The 12,382-nt window shown below is 41.7% G+C and overlaps 2 protein-coding genes across 2 annotated transcripts in view; both read left to right on the top strand.

Annotated features, from left to right (window-relative positions):
- The window catches only part of LOC118771705 (C-Jun-amino-terminal kinase-interacting protein 3-like), a 33,147-nt gene extending 28,452 nt beyond the window's left edge, over positions 1-4,695 (top strand). Inside the window, exons 29-33 of the mRNA XM_036519744.1 lie at positions 158-271; positions 1,134-1,172; positions 1,960-2,124; positions 2,419-2,565; positions 2,720-4,695. Of these exons, the coding sequence (XP_036375637.1) occupies positions 158-271; positions 1,134-1,172; positions 1,960-2,124; positions 2,419-2,565; positions 2,720-2,841 (587 nt within the window). The 3' untranslated portion in view covers positions 2,842-4,695. The remainder of the gene's footprint in view (positions 1-157; positions 272-1,133; positions 1,173-1,959; positions 2,125-2,418; positions 2,566-2,719) is intronic.
- Positions 4,696-7,334: 2,639 nt separating this feature from the next.
- Positions 7,335-10,248, top strand: LOC118790930 (probable crossover junction endonuclease EME2). The gene is made up of 8 exons (XM_036548076.1): positions 7,335-8,137; positions 8,326-8,447; positions 8,905-8,997; positions 9,105-9,229; positions 9,329-9,404; positions 9,503-9,618; positions 9,744-9,933; positions 10,093-10,248. The coding sequence occupies exons 1-8, from the start codon at positions 7,660-7,662 to the stop codon at positions 10,246-10,248; spliced, it is 1,356 nt and encodes a 451-aa protein (XP_036403969.1). The 5' UTR covers positions 7,335-7,659.
- The last annotated feature ends 2,134 nt before the right edge of the window (positions 10,249-12,382 follow it).

Raw genomic sequence — 12,382 nt, 5'->3', positions numbered from 1 at the left:
GTTTTATTTTAAATAACATCTAGTGTTGTGTTATTATACTATCATAATTGTATTATTGTTTTGTAAAAAGTTGAAATAGAACCAGCGGCTTGTCAAGTAGCTAGTGCGGTCATTCTAAAGTCCCAGTTATTTCATGTTTGTTTTTCCTGATGGGCAGGTACGGGCAAGCTGGGCTTCTCCTTTGTGCGAATCACGGCGCTCCTGATCGCAGGGAACCGCTTGTGGGTGGGGACAGGGAATGGAGTGGTCATCTCCATCCCCCTGACTGAAAGTGAGTTTATACACTCTACATCTCAGCCCCTCAGGCATAACAATACTCACACATCCAGTATGTGTGGGTGGCAGTGTAGCATAGTGGTTAAGGAGCAGGACTCGTAACCGAAAGGTTGCCGGTTCAATCCCTGCTGGGACACTGCTGCTGTACCCTTGGGCAAGGTACTTAACCCACAGTTGCCTCAGTAAATATCCAGCTGTATAAATGGATAACATTGTAAAACAACTGTCACCTATGTAAGTCGCTTTGGATAAAAGCGTCTGCCAAATGAATAAATGTAAATGTAATGTAAATGTGATGTAAATGTGAACAGCACCCTGCTGTCAATGCTCATGTCAATTCTGATGCATTCTGATGTCAGTGTGTCACAGAGATTGGAGTAAGTACTGGAACTGCTCAACTCATGCGATTCGTAACTGCATCCTGGATGCTCTCCTGTAAATGGAGGATTGTATGAGAGAGGTCAAATAATGTCAGTCTTTCCCGACAGTATAAAATCAGGACGAGGTTTGCCCCCAAGGTGTGAACCGCACTTACAGACCTCTGCCAGTCAGTGGCTTACATGTGAATTTTCCCTCCTAATGGATGTTCTTTCTCTTTCTGTCTTCTTTGGTCTTATTCTGTCTGCTCTGTCTCTTTGCTTTCCTCTGTGCCTTTCACTCCCCTTGCTCTCTTCCCCTTTGACCCTCTCTCTTCTGTTGCGGTCAATCTCTTCCCGATGTCCCTTATTCTCCTGTATAACCATGTGCCCCTTCTCTCCTGTCCTTGAACTGTCTTTACATTAATGTCTCTCCTTCATTGAACACCCTCTCCCCCTCCTTTCTTTCCCCTGCTCCGCTGCTCTCCGTCCCTCCTGTAGCTGTAGTCCTTCATCGGGGACAGCTCCTGGGTTTGAGGGGTAAGTTGGAGCTCTCCCTCCTTCCTTCTCTGACCAGCCTCCTTCCTCATACTTTCATCCTCAGTTTGTCAGCTGCCTCCTTCTGACCTTGTAATTAATCTGAACCAATTTTTTTAATCTTCCTACTTGATTGTGGAAGTAAGAGATATCAAGTATCGCCCTAAAAAAAGGTAGAAATTTTGAAATGTTCTCCTGCCAGACGACCTCTATCTTTGGATCCCTATTTGTGCCACTTTTTAGAGGTCATGATTGTAGAGTCTTAGTAGCTAGACTCTCCTTGTAGCTGGTAGTATGGAAGAGAAAGCTGTCTATTTTGTAGTTATTAATGCATGCTTCCTATGTTATTTTTTATTTGCAACATGGTCCATGAAAGTCATCACAGTTGTGCACGCCCCTGGATTGTCCAAGGTGTCTGGATATCTGTCCACCTGCATGTAGCATGTGCTGTGCTGGCCCGGGAGAAAACGGTCTCAGTTTGGCCATCAGCAGTACGTTACTGCAATATTAACTCGGGTGCTAGATTTTTTGCAGTAGTAGTTTGCCTTTGATTTGCTCCTTTTTGCTATTTGTGCACACCCGCTGGGGGACTGCAGGCACTTGTCAGGCTCTGTGACTTGTGTCAGCCGTGTCCTATGTGGAAGTTAGCGCCCCCTTCTGCAGCGTGTCATGTGTGTCCCCTCGGTGTCCTGTTCCGGGGCACAGTGGATCACGTGGCTCAGGGAGAGAGAGCTCTCTCGCCTGTGATTACAACTCCACCCCCTCACTCACGCCCGCTCTCCGCCACCAGCCAACAAGGTGTCCCCCACGTCGTCGGGCGGTGTGATCCACGTGTACTCGGATGACAGCGCGGAGAAGGCCAGCGGCAGCTTCATCCCCTACTGCTCCATGGCCCAGGCGCAGCTCTGCTTCCATGGCCACCGGGATGCCGTCAAGTTCTTTGTCTCTGTGCCAGGCGAGTTGGACGTGCCGCCGTCTCTGTCTCCTTTGCCCTCTCTCTCCACCAGCTCCCCTAACAGCATACACTAGTTAGTCTGCTGTTGTGGAACTGTTGTGATAGGATTTGATATGACAAGTGTGTGTTTCAAATCAGTGTTCTTTCATTGGTCAAAAAACATGCAAATCCTTCTGAGAGAAGTCAGACGGTTTCTTATCTGGAGAGGGAGGTTTTGAGGCTTCGTGAGCTGTGTAGGCGTAATCTCAAAGTGGGAGTTAGAATCCAGTGTGTGACCCTTTCTTTTCCTCTCAGGCAATGTGTTGGCCACCCTGAACGGCAGTGTGCTGGACAGTCCCACAGAGAACACTGGCTCAACAGCACCCCCAGAGTCTGAGGCCCAGAGTGTGCACAATGTACTAGTGCTGAGCGGTGGAGAGGGCTATATTGACTTCCGCATCGGTGAGCACAAGCAGCACACATGTTAAGTGCACGCAAGGAGATTATGTGGGTCAAAGACATCAATATAAGAAATGCGTGTCACTTATATTCAGCAATGACAGTAAGCATCATTTTTACTGTGAAACCCAAACATGTTTTCTGTTCTCTGTGTCAGGGGATGGAGAGGATGACGAGACAGAGGAGGGCTCGGGCGAGGCTCCACAGATCAAGCCAGCATTGTCAAAAGCAGAGAGGAGCCACATTATCGTGTGGCAGGTGTCCTACGTCCCAGAGTGACACCAAAGTCCTGCAGCCCCCCACCCCCCAAAACTACCCCTGTCATTCCCGGCACACCCCCCACTCCCACTCCCCCAAGGCACTGGCCAGAACTGCCCTGCACCTTACAAACCAACACCTTACAGACAGACATCAGAAATCTGCTACAACTGAATCTAACTTTCCTTAAAAAACCTATTACCTTGTACCCGTCCCCACCCTTGTTTGCAGATGTGCTAGGACTTTGGGGTCACCTCATTAAGTCCCGGCCCCCAATGCTCTGCTCACAGCTCACTGCTGGCCACATAGGGCTGAGTCACCTCATGGGCGGCTGTCAGAACTTCTCCCAACCTCAGATGCAAACAAAGGACACAGCATGAATATGCTACTTGAGAGGGCTGCATCCTAAAATGGAATAAAAGTGGAATGTAGTTGTTTTGAGGGAAAATGCTAAGGTGTGATCAAACAGTGGGGGCATGTGTGGAAAGTCAGAAGCCTTTGGAGAGGACATCAGTGTCATAGGGATGGAGGCAGAGGAACAAAGCAAGTCGAGAGAAGGTTGAGGGGTTATGTTGTAATATGTAATGAAGCTGATCTGATGCTCAGTTGAATGGGATAACTGAATGCTTTACACACAGAATAAGATAATAATAAAATAAGGCTCAATTGATGAGAAGAGGCAGAAAGAAGTAGGACAGAAAGAAGATAGTGGAGTTGTGTAGTGTAAAATGAGTTTGAAAGAAAAACAGATTTGGACATGATATCATAGGGCCACAGTTCAATCATACAGATTATTGTGTCATTTAATGAACTGACCACTTATTACTGCTGTGATCTCTGTGGCCAATGGCTGCTTTTTTAATGACCACTCACTGCATACCATTAATGCAATCTGGCTATTTATTTCTGCACTGAAAATTCCAGCAACCAGCACTACAGCACCAAATCCATCTATTACCCCTTTCAGGAAGCCAAAGTGTTTGTATATTTGAACTGGTAATGGCAGGTTTTATGGTGTAAATAGATATATATTTATATACATATATACATATTTAAGTAAAACAAAAACATATGAAATAGAGGCCAGTTGTAGACAAATAGTTCAGCAAGTTGCACTGACTTTTTGACACAGACTATGCTGAAAATAGAAAAAAAAGCAGGAAGGGACATAGTGTTGTTTTTAAATGATGAACTTTTTGGGGACCAAGACACCTGCTTTGAAGGGATTTGCCTCTGCAAACTACCTGTCTTGAGAAGTGTGCCTCAAAAATCATAGCATATAGATCACAGGGGCCAAGCAAGTGGTACATTTTCACATTTTAAACTCATAAACCATGGGAAATTGTGCAAATTATGCAAAATTACTGGTTTCCCATGTGTCAAGCAGTAACAAGGAAATCTAGTGAGAACAAGTCAGAAACAAATACAACCTCCATATCCTCGCAATTTACACAGACAGCTGCCAAAATCGATGCCCTGGATCAACAACTCTTTACGTAAGTGGTTGGCCCACTGTATTGATTCTGGTATCCATTCATCAGTTATATGACTGGGACATACTTAAACAAAGCACTAGCCACACCCCTGCACCACATAATGATTGGTCAGTGCCCTATTCCTCTTTTGTGACCAACAGTAAGCTGTGAGCTGATTGGCTCATGAATCCTTTTCACCGAGATTCCGCTGTGTTCCATATGTAAACCTCCCTGTATGTAAAGCAATTGAACCGTGTGGCCTGATGCCTCACTCACCCAAGTCTCCTGGAAGCTGAGGCAGTAAGGATATCTCTACTTCTCCTCATTCCCCTTCCCTGCTATGTACTTAACTCATCAAACATCTCTTATCTGTATGTAATAAACCTGTTCGTGCTATGAATGCCAGGCCTTTTGTCTTTTATGTGTTATTCCTTCTGGTTTTTTGAAAAGGTCATTTTTCTTCAGACTGGAGAAATCCTTAACATACATGCAGTATGAAAGATATGTGGTTTTGTGCATTTCAAGAAGAGTACATCTCTACCACCACTATCAATTGTCAAGACATTTATGGTCACTAGAAATATAAAATGATTAAAACAAAATGAATAAGACTGTAAAAAAAAATGAAATAAAAATGTTATTCTGTTATTAGGATAGGAAAGCCTTTTGGCCTGAGAAAGTTTTCATCATGAACATTAATGACTCCATGGGCATTATTCTACTGTAAAGGGAATGGGCTTGAAGAGGATGAGTTGGAAAAAGAGATTAAAGGACAGCATCAGTGTGCAATAACCTACATTGACCTAAATCTGTTTTTGATTTTCTATATTGTTGATGATCTGACCGATGAATGGCCAAGCCTATGTAGGCATTTAAACAATAAAAACTATTTCTGTAGGTACAATACCTTAGCCCAAACAGTAGTAGTGTTTGGACACTTCCAGAAGATGTATAATTTGATATATCAGATATATGGTAGTGATAAATCAGAGGAATTATTATTTTTTTTCATTCTTGCCTTGAATATATGTTGTCAGCACACATGAGTAAAACGCTTACACATCTCTGAATACAAGTCTGTGTGCTGTGCTTATGCAAGTGATTAGAAAGTCTTTGTATTTGTAGAGGTCGGTTAACATGATGATAGTGTCACTTTTGCCCGCCCCCCAGAGTATTAGTGTGCTCTGTACAATGAGTGACACTTCACCCAGCCATGCCACCGAAGGCTCCTCCTCACTGCTGGAACACAGGCTTGTTGGTGTCCTTGGCCAGCATGTCTTTGCTTCCTCTCTGTTGCCTGTTTTAATTCATAAATGCAATGAGCCCTTTTTTGCTCTAAAAACACATAATTTATGTTTATCCACACAGCCTCTCTGTTCCTTTCAAATCAGTCTGCATGACATCAGTTTGACAATTTGGGGTTGACATGATTAAATTGAAAGTCAGGGCAGACATTTATACTGTCTAGGTAACTGCTGGAGCACTCTTGACATGCTACAGCAATCTCAGCTGAATCATTCACAGTTTTTTACATTTAAGGTAATCAAATTTTTTGTGGGTATGCTTGCACTGAGAAACGCCTTGGTTAAATCATAATTTGGACAGCAAATTAGTCAGTGTGTAGTTTGAACTTTTTTATTATTCAGATGTGTGCCTTTTGTGCTTTGTGTGTGTGATGTGCACTGCTGTTGTAAACTGTGCAAAGTAAATTCACCTTGTTAGTCTGAAGCTCCCCGGATGGACCCATGAAAAATGGTTCTGCTAAGGAGAGGGAAGGCCTGGTCCTAGGTAAACCAACACAAGTGTTATCATAACTTAACCACCAGAGGGCATCTAAAGGCTGGGTTGATGACAAGCATTGTGACAAGCATTGATATGTTCCAGTGATACATTGCAGTCGTTTTTTTATCCTAAAACAACTGAATAAATAAGCATAAATAAATAATATATAGCAAAAATTAACACTTTTTTGTAAAGCTTGTGTAAAATTTGTCATCACCCAAAAGGCAAGTATGGAAGTGGGTATAATAGGTAGTTAGAATTTTGAAAGAATAAAATGAGGTCAACACTGCACCATGGGTAATTATTCAATCTTATTTTTCAATATGAGTTTAGAGGATATAATGCGCGTATGTGTTCAAATAAATATATTCTCAATAACTTAAGTCGTAATAATGAGTTCTTTTGCTGGTACTCCTTCATTTACACAATGCTGGTCAAATTGCACAAGATCACAAATTCAAGACCTAGTGGTTTAGTGTAGTAGAATTAATCGCGTCACCCACAATTTATTATTTTATTATATTTATTATTATTATTATTATTATTTATACTAAGAATACTGTCTGCCCCACTGAGCAATCCCAGAGTCAAGGTTCGGTCATGAAGAGCAGACACCACGTCAACAAGCGCTCTACTCTCTGCGAACAGAGGATTGTAATCCAAAATGCGGATTTTGCGCATTGCTACAGTCTGTAGTGTCTAGACCACCTGGGATTAAGCGATCAAAAATAGAACCCAATCAACAGATTCGAGCCTCTGAAGGGGATAATTTATTATTTTCTTTTGCACTACATCACGCAATTAATTATTTAGAAGCCTAGCCAATGTGCTGAAGTTACTCAAGATTAAATGAATTTAATGCGTAAATACATAAAACTGTTTATATGGAGAATGGATTTTCCCGCAACTCAATTGTTGCCATCGTTGCCAGTTTGATCTAAAATCCCAAATCTAGATGACGTCATCTGTCAGATACAAAACGACAATGACATTACAAAATTCGTTTTTTTTTTTTTTTTTTAAAAAAAGAAGAAGAAAAAAGGTCAATCACGAAATACACGCACAACGAATTACGTACAGGTATGTACATTATGTTTTTGGTAAACTGACATGATTTGGGGTTAAGGCAGAAGGCTAGCTAGTTCCCCTCCACTGTGACCTCCACCATCAACCGGAACAACAGCGCACTAGTCAGTTCGCTACACATTCCTTCCGTGTATCCAACTGGAAGTGCAGTTGGTTCCGTCCGATGGAAAGCATGACAATATGGGATCTTTTTGTTTGGACGATATCCTATCACACTCTTTGTTGAAAATCAATGAATGACATTGCGTACAATCGCGGAGCATACTTGATGCTTGCTGCGTATTTTAAAATAGCTTTACTGCAAGGTTTAGCGAGATACTTTCTGTCATGTATTACAGAAACAGATCTTTGTAGGCGACTGCAGCGATGTACGAGCTGTTTAGCTGTCCCTAAACAATGGGATCACTTAACTTAAGCATGTCTTGTTAGAACAGATATTTCAGATTAAAAATTAGATGTATTACAGAGTGTCATGTACATTCATTTCTTTTAAAAAATGTCACAGTTGAGGAGAGCAAAAACGTGGGAAATATCTGAATCGGAGAATGAAAGCGATTCTGAAATCAGACAAACTGTGTCTAAAGATGACGAACAAACAACACAAGCGAAAATTTCACCAGTGATTGCCCAGGCAAAAGATGTCCAAGCGGGATGTAGCACTGTAGTGCCAGTGCCTCTTCCAGACTCTGAAACGCAAGACGTGAAAGTAAAAGATACCCTCTCGCTTCCCTCGACTTCTGTGCCTGGTACCCCGAGTCCAAGGAAAAGACGCCGGCGAACCAAGGAGGAGATTGATGCGGACGAACAGAATGCTGAAGCGAAGAGGAAAGCCAGAGAAAAAATCAGGAAAGAAAGAGCACAGGAAAAAGAGAATAAAAGACAAGAACAACAAGCGAGAAAAGAAGCTGCAGAGCGCCTGAAAAGTTACCGACCAGAGAACTGCCTGAAGTTCCTGACTGTGTGCATCGATACAGGTGAGTTGCCGAGGAAGACATCAAGGTGAAGGGGTGAATTATGACCAAGAAATTTGCGGCCTCTGTTTCAAGTGGGCTGCAAGGATCGCTTGTCCATAGTAATCGTACAACGAAAACCCAAATTATTATAATTTCCCTTCTGTCTAATCGGTAGTCGATCTTTAACCAAAATGCTTTATGTTTTGTAGCTTTGCTACAGGATGAAAGGTGTGATATTCTGCTGGAGACTCTATATGCAATGGAGTGGAAGAGCATAATTGAAAAACACCATCTTACCCACACCATCACATGGAAGAGGGAGCTGCCACAGGTTGGTACTTGACCACGCAAACCTAAAGGACTTATTTTATCATAGATAATAGATACGTGAAGATGGTGTTAAACCTTAGGGATGAAGCCTGGTACGTGATAGCCAGGACATCTGATTGCCCTCAATCCAAGTGCTTCACCTAATATTAAATAACCTTGATTAAACCAGTGTAATGCCTCTTGTTTGAGAATATTTAGGAGATATGGAAAACACACATGACTGCATGTCTCCAAGACCAGTGCAGGGGGCTAGCAGCGAGACTGATGAGATTGTAGGAATAACACAGTACATGCGTCTGCCAAATGAATAAATGTAAATGTAAATGTTTTCCATCACTGGCTTTGTACAAGGAACTGGTGGGATCACAGTAACAGCAATGGTGGATTTACTATAATGTTGGTAAATATGTTGCTGTGAGCAATCCAGATAATTAATTCAATGCTTTTAATAAATGTAGGGTGAAGACAAGCCAAGCCCAGTTCTGGAGGAACAGATTTTGATGGTGCTGACTCTGAATGAATTCTTGGACATGGTTGTCTCAATCAAACATGTAGGCATCCTGATTTGCTTCATTTTGCACTGTAATAAAGCAGGCTTCTGCAAGTGAATCCATTAAATTGTTGTGTTACATATTGTTGTGTTTCTACCTCTGTACAGATTCAGGAAAAGGACATAGGAGAGGTGGCTGTGGACTCCCTGTTCAGACAACTGTCTGAGTATCTTAACAGCAATGGAGAGAAAGTTGTCACCCTTGTAGTGATTGGGCCAAATCCAAGCAGCTGGTATGGGTCTTACAAGCCCCTCTTTTGCACATTCTACCACAGGTGGAACTTGTGGAGCTACCTTTACTGCACTGACACTGTGCGTTGATCGTTCCTCAGGACTCTGTGGTCAGGACAACACGGGGACCAAACGCTCAGATCACAAATGGGAGTGGAGTACATAGACATTGAGGAAGTAATGTTTCTGCTTCTTTTTATAAATCTTTGTAATCTTCACTGTTTTTAATGTGCAGGTGAAGACCAATGGATCTGTTCTCTCCTGTCTTGATTTAGGCACTTGTGTTTCTGCAGCTCTATAAGAACACTTCTGTTATCTTCCTGGAGGGATGGCAGCATCTCATAGACCATGTGTGTGCTGTCACCAAGGCTCTGTCCAAGCGTCCCTTCAAGTAGGCCTATGATCTCTTGCGTTCTGTGCAAATTGCAAAAAACTATTTTACCCGCTTCCGTTCTAGCAAGTGCCACTTTTAGGTCTAATAAAAATCAAGTCTGCTTTTTTGCATTCCTACCATAGACAAATGACAGAGAAGGACTACTTGCCTTTCTGCTTGGAGGGCTCATGGGCCAGTGGGGTGCGAGTGGAGAAGGATGGGACAGGACTGGGCCAGGTCTGGAGCAGGCAGATCCAGCAGCTGAACCGAGTGAGCCCTGCAGTGGCAGCAGGCATAACCTCCGCGTTTCCCTCACCTCAGCTGCTCCTGCAGGTACCTGTCCTGACCTCCCCTGACCAATAAATATTTAACTGGACTGGGGTATTCAAGTGTAGTCTGTCCGTCTTTTGTTTTTTATTTGTCCCACTCACTTCATTAACCTTTAACAGACTGTATTCATCTGTGTTAAATATGTTTCTGACTGGTTTCCAGGCATACAGGGACTTGGACTCTGATGATAAGCGAAAGAGGCTGATGGCAGACCTTGAGGTGAAAAGTGGGGACAAGGAAAGGCGTGTAGGGCCCAACATCTCCAGCAGGGTGTACCGCTTCTTCACCTCCCCAAATCCCCACTTGGTCCTGGACTGAAGGGATTGATCAATGTTTTTTTTTATGCTGGTCTTTCTATCAGCTTAACTATAGCTCTGCTGTAATACAAATCTTGTTTCTTTACATAAAATAGATATAACAGAGGTTTAACTGTAATATGTCAACATCTAGATCAGTTGTAGGTTTGTTGTATGAAAGGACATCAAAGCAGTGGCTAACTTTGATCTATAGACACATTTTAGTAAAAAAACAAAAAAAAAACATGTGCTATGATGAAAATGTTTTGTACTGAAAGTAAAACTGCCTATATAAAATAAAGATGTACAGAAGTTTATAGCTTGCGATCTTCATCACTTTCAAGGAAAAAAAAACAACCTAATGATAAGTCCCTGGGGGAAGAAGGTAATGCTGTCTTGACAAAATTGGCCTCTGAGACAATTTATTTAGAAAAAATGCAGCTGTTATAGCCATTACATCTTTGTACAGTTTCTTTTTTTGTTTTCAAATAAAATATCATGCTTTTAGATACATATAATGGCAAGTAAAATTGGAAATAGTGACATACAATATGTACATTATATCAGTAAGCAAAAGTGCCTTGCTTCAAAGATTTTACAGTATACTGAACTTTAAAACAATAACTATTTGACATCTCTCTTTCCCAAATTCTGACCAATGCACTCCCTTCTGTCCAAGTGACACACACCGGCATGATGGTCCAGATTCATGAAGCTATTTAAATCCATGTTACGGACTTTGTACAAATGACAACTCACAGTTGGGTTAAAAGATCAAATTTCACCTTCCACGTGCTTTAGTAACTGAAAATCTTACCATATGATGATGTAATTAGGCCTCCAAACCATATTGTCTAGAGGACCTTTCTTGTTTACTTTTCCCTGATAAAATGTGACCCAAAATTACCACACCTCATTTTAAAATCAATGTCTCCCAGCATTATTGTAGCTACACTTCTCAATATTCAAATACATACTGCCTTCTTGCCTGTGCAAGAATGCCAAAAAATAATATTATTTTGGTCAGCTATCAAATTTAGCACTCAACACCAATTTTAAAAGTGTGAGACATACCTATCTATCTGTATTTATCTCTCTTTCTCTCTCTCTTTGAGGGAGAGAGAGATGGATGGATAGATAGATAGATAGATAGATAGATAGATAGATGATAGCATCTATGTTAACTTCAATTTAAATCGTATCATAAATCTGGTCCATTATTTCATGTTTCGTATCATAAATCTGGTCCATTATTTCATGTTTGCTCCAAAGAGTAGGTAGGTGAAATTGCCCTGTCGGGATCCATTGTGTGACCCAGTCTTGCGTGTCAGCCAAAACAGGTATGTTTACACATCCTTGTAATCATAAAAATACTAAACGAACTCCAATAAAACCAACAATTACAAATTACAATGCATTATCCCCTGAAACCAAAAGATAGTGCCGTAAAGAAATAATTTAAGCCATTACAAACAGATGATTTAAATTCAGCAAACAGCGGCCACATGCTGATAAATCGTGTTTCATGGATGAAGGTCTTCATCAGCCCACGCGAGGTAAGGTGATGCTACTACCATCCACTGAAGATTCAGCTGCCCTGAATGGTGAGACGTGAACTACTCAACAGATCACCTCACACTGCTTGAAGCCAGGAGAGAGTAAGACATTCTCAGCATGACTGAACACACTAATGACTAGTACAAGCAGGAATGGCCTGTCCCAGTGGCCTAGGACTAAACATAAAAGAAAGGGTATAACTTGGAACAATAATAACAGTGAAAATACTTCATTAGACCGGTTCTTCATTGCATACAAAAAAGTTTCATTTTTTTAAACTGTGGCAGGACTTCACTCCTGTGTCAGGTACGACATCCTGCTCATCAGTTTGCTTTACTGTGCATACTGCATTTTTGCACTCTTTCTATACTGTAAAAAGGTGAGAAAGTAACATGAGGTCTTGCTATGGTCCAGTTCTGAGCCTATAAGATGACATTAAAAATAACCTTGCCCACATGCCTCAGGGTGTCTTGTGACTGAAGACACGCTGAACTAACTGTTGATAACACAGCAGGTTTTCGCACACTGCAGCACTGTCAGCATTTATTTAAAATAGACTGTAAAAGGCTCCTTTATGCTGAATCCATTACCAAAGCCAT

This window comes from Megalops cyprinoides, chromosome 1, assembly GCF_013368585.1.
Source record: "Megalops cyprinoides isolate fMegCyp1 chromosome 1, fMegCyp1.pri, whole genome shotgun sequence".
NCBI lineage: Eukaryota > Metazoa > Chordata > Actinopteri > Elopiformes > Megalopidae > Megalops > Megalops cyprinoides.
This window is presented reverse-complemented; position numbering and strand designations above follow the sequence as displayed.

Bases quoted from the DNA above. Each gene is read 5' to 3' on its own strand.
- LOC118790930 (XM_036548076.1), top strand. From the start codon at position 7,660: ATGTCACAGTTGAGGAGAGCAAAAACGTGGGAAATATCTGAATCGGAG. The intron at 8,448-8,904 runs GTTGGTACTTGA...TAATAAATGTAG, and splicing joins GGAAGAGGGAGCTGCCACAG to GGTGAAGACAAGCCAAGCCC. The intron at 9,934-10,092 runs GTACCTGTCCTG...ACTGGTTTCCAG, and splicing joins CACCTCAGCTGCTCCTGCAG to GCATACAGGGACTTGGACTC.